The following is a 14,246-nucleotide window of genomic DNA, read 5'->3' on the forward strand; positions in this document are numbered from 1 at the left end:
ATTTCCTAGCACTAGTTTATACTTTTCTGTGTGTTATCTGTGTATATATGCATGTATGTGCACGTGCATATACCTGTGTTTGTATCTGCAGAAGCCTTAAGTCAACATTGACGTTTTCCTCTATCATTCTCCACACTATTATTGAGGCCCTGTAGCTCCAGTTGGCCTGGAACTCGCTATGTAGACCAGGCTGGCCTCCATCTCACAGTGAACTGCCTGCCTCTACTTCCCAAGTGCTGGGATTAAAGGCGCGCATCACCATACCTGGCTCTACCTTATTATTATTATTATTTTAATATTTTAATTATTTTTTTAATGTGTATGAGTGTATTGCCTGCATGTATGTGAGTGCACCCGTGCCATGCAATGCTGTGGAGGTCAGAAGATCGCTTCGGATTCCCCTGGAACTGGAGTTAAGGACGGTTCATAGCCACCATGTGGGTGCTGGGAATTGAACCCAGGTCCTCTACAAGAGCAGTCAGTGCTCTTAAACACTAAGCCATCTCTCCAGCCCCTCTACCTTACTTTTTGAGACAGAGTTTCTTATTGAACCTGGAACTCAGTGATTGTTTAGACTGGCTGGGCTATGATCTTCCTGTCTCCACCTCCCAGCATTTGGATTACAGATGCACACTGCCACAGCTGGCTTTTTATATGAATGCAGAACAACCAAATTCAGGTGCTCATGAGTGTCCCTAATGAGCCATCTCCTTGGCCCTCTTTAAAAAAAAGATTTGGTGGTGCACGCCTTTAGACCCAGCACTCAGGAGGCAGAGGCAGGCGGATCTCTGTGAGTTCAAGACCAGCCAGGTCTACATAGTGAGTTCCAGGCCAGCTGGGGCTACAGGGAGACCCTGTCTCAAAAAGACCAAAAAAAAAAGATATTATTAATAAAATTTTTTTTGATTCATACATGCTTGTTTTATGAGTGTTTTACCTGCATGTATGTAAGAGTACCCATGTTATGCAACGTCCTCAGAGGACAGTAAGAGGATGTCAGATTCTTTGGAACTGGAGTTATGGGTGGGTGTTAGCTGCCACATGGGTGCTGGAAGCCAAACCTGGGTCCTCTAGAAGAACAACTAATGCTCTTAATTGCTGCGCCAACTCTCCAGCACCTATTATTTTTAATTATGTGTCCACGTGTGGGTATGTACATGTGCCCATAGAGGCTAGAGGTTGTAGATCTCCCTGGAGCTGAAGTTGTAAGCTACCCAACATAGGTGTTAGAACCCAACTTGAATCTTTTTCAAGAGCAGTATGTGTTCTTTTATTTTTGAGATATGGTCTCATTATGTAACCCTGGCTGGCCTGGAACTCACTATGTAGACCAAGTGGTCTCAAACTCACAGACATCTGGCTACCTCTGCCTCCAGAGTGCTGGAATTAAAGGTGTATGTCATCATGCTTAACCACTGAGTCATCTCTCCAGTCTTTATTCCAGCTGCTGCCCCCTCCCACCACTTTTTGGATTTTTGAAACAGAGTCTCATTCTAGTTAGGCTGGCCTTGAATTACCCTAAAGGTAGCCCAAACTCCCTTTAGACTCCTGTCAATCTTGCTGCCTCAGCCTCCCAAATTCTGGGATCACAGGTATGTGCTACCACGTCTTGATCACACTTTCCTTGTTTTCATAGGAATGTAGGCCCTACAATGGCAGACTGCCCAATGAGTGACTGAATACATCAGTGCTACTCTTGCCTTCCAAGTAGACTGCCACATCTCTACCTCCTGCCACCTGGCCCAAGTTCTGAACCCCACCCAACCCTGGCCCTTGACCCCATGGCAATGTGGTTCACTTACCGGATGGGAAAGCCAGCAGCACTGATGTGGATGGTCTCCACAAGGCCACAGGCCTCCAACTGGCTCAGCACCTGCAAGGGGAGACAAACAGGCTCTTATAAGCCAGAAATGCCACTCCTTCTGTCCTTGTCTGGCCCCAGTGAGAGGCAGGCTTAACTGACAGAGCTGTCTATGAGGCCATGAAAAACCAAGGGATCCTAGAAAATTTCTCTGCTAGAATGGGTCCTGGTGGTTCAAAGGCCCTGTCTGGTGCCTGGTTCCTGATATAGCTGAGGCCAGCAATGGTCCTGGCTCTGTCTTTTACTTCCCCAGGGCTAATACCACCTTACAATGCAGAGCTGCTTATTTTTCTCAGGCACCAGAGTTGTTCAAGCTGAAGGGCAGGGAATATTGTGAAGTCTTTCTTAATTTGAACCCAGAACTTTACCACACAGCCTAGTTGTCTTAGATACAGTCATATTTGCCAGGTGGCTGTGGGACACTTTTCAGTGCTGTCCAGTACTTCCACACCTCATCCACATCTCCTCAGAATCTATAACCCTGAGAATGCTTTTGTGCAAATCAGAAAATGAGATCTCAAGCTGGGTGTGGTGGTGCACATCTTTAGTCCCAGCACTCAGGAGCCAGAGGCAGGTGGATCTCTGTGAGTTCAAGGCCAGCCTGGTCTACATAGTAAGTTCTTGGTCAGCTTGGGCTACAGGAAGGCCTTGTCTCAAAAAAACCAAAAAAAGAAAGAAAGAAAATGAGATCTCAAGTTCAGAAATGGCTGTGCTGCACTGGGACTGGACAGACTTTGAGCAAATCATAAAACACCCATTCCCATGGGCAGCTTCAGTTTCTTGTTAGGGAGTATGGCTTGGTGAGCAGAGATGTACTGGAGCCCCCATATCCTCCTTGCACAGAGCACAGATCCACAAGGACTGCACTGCCAAGGAAGGGAAATAAGCCCTCCTTAAGTCAGGCCCAGCCCAAAGGACTGCCTATGGTCACTCCATTTGGAGATGTTTACTGGTTTTTCTAGGCCTTGGCCAGACAGGGCATAGCAGCTGTGGCTCAGGATTAACTACCTCCTCCTGGAGGAAAGTCTGTGGCTGACTCTGGCTGTTGGGCTTGATGCAGCGAATGTAGTGGGGGGTGGTGCTGTGTAGGACCTGCAGGAGCTGATCCAGTGAGGCCTGCAGATGGAGAAATGTAGAGTTAGGCAGGGTTAGGGGAGCTTGTGGTCATAAGCTGGACCCCGATTAGTAACTATATAAAATGCCACTGGTGGGACTGGAGAGATGGCTCAGTGATTAAGAACACTGGTTGTTCTTGCAGAAGACCCGGGTTCGAATCCCAGCACCCACATGGCAGCTAATAACTATCCATAACTCCAGTTCCAGGGGATCCGATGGCCTCTTATGACCTCCATGGCCATTGCATGACACGAGTGCACTTACCTACATGCAGACAATACATGAATACACATAAAATGGAAAAATAAAAAGCCACTGGTGGCCTTCCCAGCCTTGAGACCAGGACCCAAATATACCTTGGGGGTCTACTGGAAGTTCTTAGGGAACATGCTCAAAGCACATTTTGCCTATCCACTACTTCTTACCCTTTCTCAGAGAATGCTTCTGGACCAGTGGTTCTCACCTGACTGATCCCCTGGTCTCAGTCTTCTCACGGAACAGTCTCACATTACACCCTGTTGGTCCATTCATAAGTCTTCCCTGTGTGCTGGAGGGCTGTGACTCAGACAGTTTGCTTGAGTTAGAACTGAGTGTGAGGGGTCACATGTGTGATAAGCAGGCCCTGACAGGGGTGTTTGAACTACAGTTGTATAGTACTCATCAGCTAATCAATCTAGGTTTCTTAGGGGGCCCCTTTCAGGGTTATGGTACCGCAGGGTTAACAGTTGAGCTGAACAATTAAAGGAAGTGACAGGGAAGGTAGGAGAAATGGGAATTGAAGAGCCATGGGTCAAGAAATCCTAGGAAGGTGAGTAGTATGTGCAAGGAAGACAGCAAAAAAATTGCAGTTAGTACTAAGAGAAGTAGCCAGTCTGGTCCAGCCAAGGACATGGTTTGGGCAGGGTCCAGCCACAGGTTAATGTAAGTGCTGCTCTCCTGTGACCACCCCTTATCCGCAGAGGGTGAAAGCCTCTCCCCCTCCCCCATATTATTATTATACCCTGTGGTCCCTGTCTGTTCCCTGTCTTCTACATTGAAGCATAACTTCTACATTGAAACATAAACTTTATAGTCCAAGACCATTTCTACTTGATAATACATCACTGATACACTGCTCCCTAACAACAGCCCCAATCCTAAGGGGCACCCAATAAACACTTGAAGTGGATGAGTGAACTAAGTACCTTACATTGGCACCACCAGACCCACCTTGAACTTGGACACCACAGTCAATGCAGGGGCCCTGCTCTGGCCAGTGAGCTCCTCCTGGGTCTTCTCTTTGGGGTTAGCAGGAAACAGCATCATGAGCAAGGGGTCTTGGGATTCCTGCAGAAGCCCAGTCAGCTCAGGGGGAACAGGGTCCTAGTGGGAAAGGGCAAAGTTAGCAGCAGGTAGGTGAGGGCGGGTAGGCTGTTTCCCAGTGCTGTCCACTAGCCGGCACTCCTACTCAAGTACAAGGCTTCCTGAGAGGGCAGGGCTGAAGTGTTGGCAAGAAGAAACCCAGCCCCAGTCTAACACTTTCAGGCAGATCAGGCTTGATCAGCAGATCTCAGGCAGAACAAAGAGGGTTAGCTTGGATTGGAAGGACACTCAGGAAGAAGATAATGTCTGATAGAAACTACTATATGCATGCAGCAGTGATTCAGCTGTCTCACTCAGGACCCCTCACATACCATGGCCCAGGCCTCACCTTGTTCTTTTCCACCAGGCCTGCTGTGTGGTACCGTACAGGTCCTGCAAAATGTACTACCACGAAACTGGGCTCCTGACTGAACTTATTGTGGCCCAGGCAGGGTCTGCCTGCCAGAGCACTCTCAATGCGTGTCTGTAGCTGTGCTGCGCTGCTTGGTCGATTAAGGCGGCATTCCTGTGGGGTGGGAGTCGGCAGTTGGCACAAAAATGAGGTCCTACCACAACCTTCACCATCCAATGGCAGCAGAGTTGTAACACGGGCATCACAGTACCATAGTGACCCCAAGAAGAGAAGGATTAGCATACCCATTTGCAGATGGGGGAGGGAAGGGAAAAGGAAGTGTGGGGGGAGGGGAAGAGAGCAAGAGAGCGAGCGAGTGAGAGAGAGAGGAGAAAAAGAGACTAACAGGTAACAGTCACGAGAGAGAGAGAGAGAGAGAGAGAGAGAGAGAGAGAGAGAGAGAGGAGAAAAAGAGACTAACAGGTAACAGTCACCAAGGCCCCAGAAAAGCCCAGAGATCAACTCTGGTGCTCAGCTTACTAGCTGAACTTACCTCATTTATGAGGGAGCAGATGCTGATGGGGCTCCCCTCGATGAGATCTAAACAGGTTTGGTTGTCCTGGTAGTTGACAAATGACCACTCCAGGCCCTCAATTGTGTATTCCTCCTAGGAGGTGGGGGTCGGGTAGAAGAAGGCTTGTTCCAGAATAGCATTAAAGGAACAAAGGTATATCAAAACACATCTACATATAGTCATTACTTAACAATTAATAAAATAAAGATAAAGGTGTCTAGTCAGAACTGGGCTGGACTGTGGGCTAGGAAGAGGCAAGAGGATCCAAAAAGACAACCCTGCCTTGCCCTACCTCTTACCTGCTGCGCCCTGAGGTAGTGAGCCACAAAGTGCTGTTGTAGCTTCTCATTGGCATAGTTGATGCACAGCTGTTCCAGACTATTGTCAGGAAATGACTCAAACCCATATACATCCAGCAGGCCTGCAAAGATGGGAGAGAACCGTGGAGCCATCGTGGGGTGGTGGTGATGACAGGAGCCCAGGTGGTGGGCCCTTGCTGAGGCCTGAGTTGGCAGCCCAGGGATGAGGCTGAGTGAGTACGTTCCCCACACACTCAAGTGGTTCCTATCCCTCTCCCCATACCCTCTTCAGAGCAGGCTTATAAAGCCAAAGATCTAAAGCTTAGCACAGGGCATTAAAAGCCCACCTGAGTCTGAATCCTCTGGTCCTAATAGGTTCCTCCTTGAGGATACCAACTCAATTCTATGCAATACCAGGGAACAGACTCTATGTCATCTAGTTTGGAAGGCTTCAATCTCACCAGCCTACCTCATGTCCTTCCATGAGCACATTGTGCTGGCACCTCTAGTCTTTACTTCCTTTCCCATTTGATGGACTCACCAACACTGACAGCTCTGTCTTCCCATCTAGCTATTTCACCCATCCCATACTATCTTCCTAAGACTAGAGCTGGGTATCCAGGAGGAAAAGAGCTGTTGGGGACAAGGCATCATCTGATCTATCAGGAGAACCATGGACAGGCCAGATGTGAGCAGTCAAGTGTAGAAATCTTGCCCAAACCCTGGTAGATAGATGAAGAGGAGGCAGGCAGAGAAGGAAAAGGATTTGCTCAGAGTCACACAGGGGACCCAGGGATCCTGCTGCTTCATGCAGGGTTCAACTGCTCATTTTCTGGAGGGCTCCTGGCCAGGTGAGGCCCTGCTACCTATGAAGGCAGTCCATGAGTCAGAGTCTGCACAGATGCTGCTGTTGATCACCGATACCACCCAGTCGAACAGCCTGTTGGCAGGAAGAGAATGGGATGTGGTAAAAGGGCTCAGGCTGGGTCTGGGGGTAGTGAAACTTTTCCTACCCAGGGTGCTACACACTGGAGGGCCCTGTATTCTGAGTCTACCAGGCCAAAGGCTAAATCCTGTTTCTAACATGATCTACTACAGAGGCAACTCTGGGAATGCATATACACAGACCTGGCCTATACTCCCAGTAAAATAGCACAGGACCAGTTTAGGCTCCATGAGTCTGCATTAGTCATATGGCCGTTATGACTAGAAGGGGCTGTTGGCAGGTCCCAGTAGGGTTTTTAAGGGGCTGTGTTCACTGACTTCCCTGTGAAAGGCTTAAGGTTCTGCTATATCCCACTCAATCATTCACAACTGGGCCTCAAGTCACAAGGACAATGGCATCCCCTATTGTGGAACTACCACTAACCCAGAGAAGAGGAGGCTGCTACACCAATTTGGTAACAAGTACTAACATTGCTTAGGGACTTTGCTTCTTTCTCTTTTCCTTTCCTCCCACCAGCAAAGGAAGAGGACAGGGCTCACGTATAGAGCCTGGTATGGACTAGGAGTTCTGCTTCAGTCAAAAGAATGCTGGGATTATAGATGTGCCATCATTCCTAACATAATTTTCCTTTAAGTAATTGTTCTGTAACTGGTTTTAAATTCAGTAGATATTCTTTTCTTGTCTTTGCAACAGGAGCTTCAAACACTCAAGCAAGATACTAAAATGAACAAACTGGTGTTACATGACTGATCGTTTCCATGTGTAAAATATTCTATGGCTAGAAGCCTGTTCTATCTCTGTTGTACTTTCTCTGTTAAATTTTTTATTAACTTGTAGACACAGGCTTAAGAATTGTTTGACTGGGGCTTGGAGAGATGGCTCAGCAGTTAAGAACACTGACTGTTCTTGCAGAAGACCCAGGTTGAATCCCAGTACCCACATGGCAGCTAACAACTGTTCATAACTCCAGTTCAGGGGATCCGACAATCTCTTCTGTCCTCTGTGGGCATTGCATGACACGGGTGCACTTACACACATGCAGGCAATACATACATACACATAAAATAAAAATTAAAAAAACTGTTTGATTGTTTTAATCCCAACACTCAGGAGGAGGTAGGGGGATCTATGAGTTTGAGGCCAGCTTGGTCTATATATTGAGTTCTAGGCCAGCCAGGGATGCATAGTGAGATCTTGTCTCAAAAATAAAATTAAATAAAATAAACCAAACAGGCCTGAGAAATGACTCAGTAGTTAAGAGCACTCAATACTCTTCCAGAGGACCTGGGTTCAGCTCCCAGCACCCACATGGAGGCTCACAACCACTTATAAGTCCATGTCTAAGCTATATCCTCTTCTGGGCTCCAAGGGTACTGGAACATATGTAGCATACAATTATACAGACACATATGCACAAAAAGATTGCTCTATGGGCTGGAGAGATGGCTCAGCCTTTAAGAGCACTGGCTGCTCTTGCAGAAGACCTGGGTTCAAATCCCAGCACCTACATGGCAACTAATAACTGTTGGTAACTCTAGTTCCAGGGGATCCGGCAATCTCTTCTGTCATTGCACAACACGGGTGCACTTATCTAACACGCAGGCAATACACATGTACACATAAAATAAAAAAAAAACAAGATTTACAATCTGCTTTGAAGTAGTACCTAAGTTTCTTGTTGACATGATCTCAGGCAGGGCTTCTTAGACCCTTTGCTCTAAACAAGGCTGTCCAAGGTCCCACATGTACACATATATATGATGGTCATCCCATAATATCAGATTTTGGGCTCCTGATGGCCTTTACAAGGTAGCTGAAGGTTCTCAGAATCTAAGGTAAGATGATCCTTGACCACATGGCCAGAGGGTGGAGGTACTCATATAATGCCTCAAGAAAGGGGCCAGACCCCCTTACCTGTTGTATGTTGCTGCCGGTTGACTGGGCAAAACCTCTGGCTCCACCATCATCTATCCAACTTTCCAGGTGAGTGACCTAAAGGCCTTATATACCAAGATACAGGAGATAGAGGAGCCTATCCACCAATAGTTTGAACCTGGGACTGCGAGTTCACTTTTGGGGTCTGCTTTGTCAATGGAGAACTGACCAAGCTTTGCTCACCTATTGCCAAAGTCAAAGCAGGCTCCTATACTTGACTAATTAGCTGAATCTAGGTCAGAATGTGGCAAGTTCTCCACTCAATACAGGAACAAGCCAAAGGTATTGTTTTGGGCAAACCTAAGAGCTATGTCCTGCTGTCTCCTGAGGTCCTCGCAACTGACCTGCTTTATCCAGCCTCCTCCACCTTGGGCCTGCATCTGTTGCCTGACAGTGCTTAGTCCAACCTCTGAGAGGCTAAGAACTTATGGGGAAGGCAAGGCCCAGAGTAATCACCCACCGTGCATAGATCAGTTTGGCCAGACAGTCTCTGCGGGTGTCACACTCTGCTCGGGAGCAGGGCTTCCGGAACACCTGCTGCTGCCTGCCTGCCCTGATGGTTCGAATCTGCAGTGTCTCCAGCAGTATGTCCTCAGGGAGCTGCAGCAGTAAGGCTGTTGTCCTGACAGAGTCTGAGAGAGGGGAGTCTTCCTTAAGCAAACATCCTTCATCAGAACAGTCCTCCCATGAGACACTGAGAAGGCATAGCCCAAGTGGATAGAGGAAACCCAGGTTCTGATGGCTGGAGACTAGCCTCCCTAAGTGGCAGAGGCAGGACTTGAATCCACCCTGTTATATTTGGGATTCATTGTAAGATGGAGACAACAGTATCTGCCTCACAAAAGAGGGTGAGGAATAAATTTCCACCACAGGCTCCACAGTAGATGACTGAATCAAGGGTGGAAGATTGGTGGTGCTTTCTTTCTTTTTTGAGGCAGGGTCTCACTCTGTAACCCTACCTGGTCTAGAACGCACTAAGTAGACCAGGCTGGCTTCAACCTCACAGAGACTCCACTGACCTCTGCCTCCAGAGTACTAGCATTAAAGGTATGAGCCACCACACCTAGCCTAAAGGTGGCAGATTGAAATGTTCACCCGCCAACCTCCTACCTCAGCGAACCAACATGGGTCACTTTCCTGTCGGGGCCACCCCTTCCTCCCATCCTTGCCCCTCACACTTGGCATTATCCATCAGTTGGCAGGGCTGGGCTTCGTCTTCTGAGTCAGCAAACCAGATATTGCCAAGGTGCAATAGTCCAGCTAGGACCTGAGGGGGCAGAAAGAATGGTCAAGAGGAGATTTGAAGAGGAAGTCCTTCTGCTGAAGTCACAACAGAGCAAGGAGGGAACTCCTGATTACTGCCCCACTGTGTCTATCTCTGATGCCCATGACAGAGATGGGAGAGGTACATCTTAAGCCCACGAAAAAGGCAGGATTAGAGCCCAAGCAACTGGACTTCAGATGTCTCCCAGGGCAGCCAGTAGGCCCCATGCCCACTCATCACCTCTCTTTAGGAACAGATCAATTGGGAGCACTGTTCCTGCTGGCTATGGGCCAGGGTCACTTGTCTGCTGAGGATTGGCTCTGGCTCCCTGAGGCCCATTCTCAGTACTTTTGGTTCTGATGGCCCCGCCTAAGGGAAGACTTGTGATCTTGGTCTCTATAGTTAGTGTCACCCTTCTGCCTTTGCCTTAATGATTTATATGGGCAACTCCCCAGGGGCTACAGAAAGGAGAATCCCTTGCAGACACAGCAACTTTGGAAACCTTTGGACCACATACTAAGAGAGCAGGGCCTCTCCTGCCTCTGCTGTCTGGTCCCAGGCAGAGAATCTCGATATGCTACTGGTCTTCTGGCTCCAATCTACTCCAGAAGAGATGTGTCCAATGGGCAGCATGGTTGTGGCAAAGGATCATCCCATCCTAATGCACAGACTCCTAGTGTCGTTCACTCACTGGCTTGTTTACATGTGTGGTGTTATACCCAGGCTCTTACCTGGCAGTGTCCATACTGGGTGTGACACCTATCTTCCTGAGCAGCCCCCATCTGGAGGCCATCAATATCCACTGCACTGCCATGTTCCCACAGTGGCTTCCCTGTCCTTGCTCTCAGTTTACCTACCTGTCCCTTTCCCTTGTTCTAACGGATGAGGAAGGAAGTGGTAGGGAGGCAGTCCGCCATTAGCAAAGGCAGAAGGGAAAAGCCAGCCGTGTGGATGAGCGAGGCTAGTTCACTGGGCTTCCAGCGGGAGAGGTAGAGGATAGGGTAGAGGAAGAGGAAGAGAGGTGGGCATTTGGAATGATAATGCCTAGAACAAATTTCCTCCATCACTTAGTGGTGTCTGACCTTGCCTAGGTTACTTTACCTCTGGTTTTCTCAAACATAAAGAATGGAAATAATCTTCCCACATGAGACTCTTGATAAAATCAAGTAAACTAAGAAGTGTTAACACAATTTTTATATTTTAAAGTGTTAGATAAACAGGAAAAGATTATTTCTCTATTTGTCACCATGCTAAAAATCAGCCCTAAGGCCCTTGCACTCTGGTCACTGTGCCATGCTCTTCACTCAAGCACTGTGCTGTGTCACTGTCTCTATGGCCCAGTCTAGCCTAGTGCCTGTTTCCAGGCTCCTCACAGAGGGGTGGCCAGCTTCTTGGAGATGGTATGGTGGGGTCTGAAGTCCAAGAAGCCCATGGAAAGAGAGTCCCAAGTCCAGGAACAATGCATGAAAAGGGCTATGGTAATCTCTAAATGTAAGTGGTGTGGCTTTTCTTCTGACCTTAAAGATGTTGTTCTGGGTGGGGGTGTCGATGCCCAAATGGACCATGGCCTCTCTGGTCACCTCGAAACAATCCTCTGAAAAGAATCCAGTGGTCAGCAGGGGCAGTGGGGGTGAGGGGACAGGCTTGGGTAGAACTGGTAGGGCTGTTGGGCAGTCCAGGGTACTGGGTAGCTCCTCCTACCTTCCAAAGTCCTCTCTGGATTAGGTAGCCAGGAGAAGGCAGCTCCCTCTGGGAGGTGCCACTGGAGCCTCTCGTCCTTGGTGGCTCCTTTGCAAATCTGTAGAAAGGGTGGGCAGGAAGCTGAGCTGGGAGGAGAGGAGTGAGAAATGGCAGCAACACCATAAGGTGAAGAGTGAATAGGGCAAGCATGGAGCAAAATAAACAGCATGGTCCTGAATGTCTCCAGCCATCAACAAAACCCTGCTCTTGGAAAGCCAGTGGTCTGATGCAGAATGCACAGCTCTTACTGTGGGAGTCCTTGTCTTGACTGGAAAGATACATCTCCTTACCTAAAGACTTCCCCGTCTGGGAGCGAGGGGCCCTATCCATCTAGCCCCTGGGGAAGCCAGTCTAGGGAAGGGGCATAAGCCCAAGGCAGCTATCATGCTGTTGGAGAAGACAGTTTCCATTCTAAAAGAGTACTCAGTCTGATGAGAGTGTTATAACTTTCATTTAGAGACAGAATCCCAGCCTCAAGGACCTTCTGATCTGATAGAAGAGGCAAAATATACCTCTAGGCCCAAACTGTGCCAGATGAGCAGCTCTGCTGGAAAGCAGGCGAAGGGGTCAGGTGTAGAACATGCTAGGAGCATGTCGGGGATGACGACTGGAGAGACAGAGCCATCCCTGTCCTGTATCTGGGCACAGTGGGTCCCACCTCACACAGACCTGGTAGAAGATGTGGAAATTCCTCTCATTGGAGGCCTGGCAGGCCACACGTGTTTTCTCTAGGAGGTAGGTCTGGACCGCAGCTCCCGTCATCTGCTGGGCTCTGGTACACATAGGTAGGATTTCATTATTACCCTTTGATTCCATAGCCATTTATCAGCACTAACTACACCAGAATGCCACCTAGCAAATCCCTGCCAAGTCTCCTACTTGGGTTGGAATATTCAGAATGTCCTTGGGAGGGAGCTGGAGAGATGGCTCAGTGGATAAGAACACTGACTGTTCTTGCAGAAGACCCGGGTTTGAATCCCAGTACCCACATGGCAGCTAACAACTGTCCATAACTCCAGTTCCAGGGGATCCAACAGTCTCTTCTGTCCTCTGCAGGTACTGCACGACACGGGTACACTTACCTACATGCAGGCAATACATACACACACATAAAATAAAAATAATAAAATGTTAAAAAAAAAAAAAGAATGTCCTTGGATAACCAAGTGTGGTGGCCAGGAGGATCAGGAGTTCAAGGTTATCCTTAGCTACATAGTGAGTTTGATGCCAACCTGGGCTGAGAGACCTTGTCTCAAATAAACAACAAATCTCAGAATGTCCTTGGGTATTCTAGGACATTCTCTAGCATCTAGCTCTGTTGGGAATAGACAATGCCTCTGTTTATCATTGCCAATCTCAAGGTAGGAACACATGCCCTAGCTTCAAGCTCAGGCCTACAGCTCAAAAAAAAAAAATTTTTTTTTTTGGGTCTTTTTGAGACAGGGTCTCTCTGTAGCCCCAGCTGTCCTGAAACTCGCTATGTAGACCAGGCTGGCCTTGAACTCAGAGATCTGCCTGTCTCTGCCTCCCAAGTGTTGGGATTAAAGGCATATGCCACCACACCCGGCTTAAAGAGGCAATTTTAATAAGTTTCTGAACAGAAGCCAGTATGACAAGAACACCGGCTTAGTGTCAAGGTCACAGAAGCTATGGTTCTCTAGGTTAAAAAAGTCACTGAGCTAAAGAAACATAACACACAAGCTTTGCCATTGGGGGTGGCCCAGGCTAGTGACTGCCCCAGCTGCTTTCAACCCCTGCCTCTGCTATCCCATGGGCTGAGTGGCAGCAGCTATTACCTGTTCAGCTGGAGCTGGATGAACTTCCCAAAGCGACTGCTGTTGTTATTCCTCAGCGTACATGCGTTCCCTAGAGATCACACCTGTGTTTATACCACACCTCTAGGTTTACAAAATTCTCACAGGCCACTATGGCTGCAAGCCTGCTGGAGCCCATGCCCCTATCCTCCAGACACCTAAAGATCCCTTTGTTGGGTTCTGTCATGCAGCTCAGAACTGGAGAATAGGTATACGGGCGTCAGCATATGGGGTTCAGTAGAGTTAGAAATTCCTGATAAGGGACTGGAATGAGCAGTCAGGGGACTTTCTCCTTTGAAGGGAGAGGTGAAAAGATAAGATTTGGACTAGATGAGGCCTAGGTCTTCTTTAGACCACTGTTACATGTGCCAAATGACATTAGTTCTATGTGGCACTTGGTCTTGAAGATGCTAGGCAAGTAGTCTACTACTGAGCCTCATTCCAAGCCCGAAAGCACCTTTAATGGAAGGAAGCTAACAGGGGTCTGGGAGGAGGTTGGAATCCAGGTAATGAAGGATATAATCATTCTCCAACTCACAGAGATTTTAAAGCACTGCCCTTCTTGAAGGTGGCAAATCCCTGAGGATGTACAATCGGAGAACAGATGCTGAGCTCACCAAAAGCTTCCATGATAGGGTTAGAGTTCAGGATCCTCTGTTCAATCCTCTCTGCAATCTTGTGGTTCTCACAGGAAGCGGATGAGGCAGCCATCATAGCATAGAACTTCATCAGGGAGCGGGATGTCCATGTCTGCAACAAAACAGCCCAGTGGGTGGTGTGTCCTCATTCACTCCCACCACTGAGCCTAAGGAAGTAACCCCACCAAAGTTCTCTCTTCCTCTACATGTGTTGCTGACCAAATGTACAAATACTGAATTCAATTGTGGCCTTCAGCAAGGCACTTCCCATCTGTGAAATGGGGAGGCACATTTCTGCTTCTCTTAGAGGACGCACTAAGGAATGAAGGAAGGCTGGGATAGAGGAGGAACAACCCTCCTGACCTG

At 48.2% G+C, this 14,246-nt stretch overlaps 2 protein-coding genes across 6 annotated transcripts in view; one reads left to right on the forward strand and one right to left on the reverse strand.

Annotated features, from left to right (window-relative positions):
• Positions 1-14,246, forward strand: part of Pigw (phosphatidylinositol glycan anchor biosynthesis class W) — a 39,244-nt gene that overhangs the window by 11,141 nt on the left and 13,857 nt on the right. The window lies entirely within an intron of this gene.
• The window catches only part of Myo19 (myosin XIX), a 31,464-nt gene that overhangs the window by 6,657 nt on the left and 10,561 nt on the right, over positions 1-14,246 (reverse strand). For all 5 annotated transcript variants that reach the window (XM_029562463.1, XM_029562457.1, XM_029562464.1 and 2 more), the window contains exons 6-19: positions 13,860-13,992; positions 13,225-13,294; positions 12,098-12,200; positions 11,390-11,486; positions 11,206-11,282; positions 9,601-9,691; positions 8,885-9,056; positions 6,410-6,483; positions 5,544-5,665; positions 5,224-5,337; positions 4,668-4,844; positions 4,187-4,339; positions 2,870-2,977; positions 1,803-1,873 (exon numbers count right to left, since the gene is read on the reverse strand). In XM_029562463.1, the coding sequence (XP_029418323.1) occupies positions 1,803-1,873; positions 2,870-2,977; positions 4,187-4,339; positions 4,668-4,844; positions 5,224-5,337; positions 5,544-5,665; positions 6,410-6,483; positions 8,885-9,056; positions 9,601-9,691; positions 11,206-11,282; positions 11,390-11,486; positions 12,098-12,200; positions 13,225-13,294; positions 13,860-13,992 (1,562 nt within the window). The remainder of the gene's footprint in view (positions 1-1,802; positions 1,874-2,869; positions 2,978-4,186; positions 4,340-4,667; positions 4,845-5,223; positions 5,338-5,543; positions 5,666-6,409; positions 6,484-8,884; positions 9,057-9,600; positions 9,692-11,205; positions 11,283-11,389; positions 11,487-12,097; positions 12,201-13,224; positions 13,295-13,859; positions 13,993-14,246) is intronic.

Source organism: Nannospalax galili, unplaced genomic scaffold (assembly GCF_000622305.1).
Source record: "Nannospalax galili isolate Female #2095 unplaced genomic scaffold, S.galili_v1.0 scaffold1430, whole genome shotgun sequence".
Lineage (NCBI taxonomy): Eukaryota > Metazoa > Chordata > Mammalia > Rodentia > Spalacidae > Nannospalax > Nannospalax galili.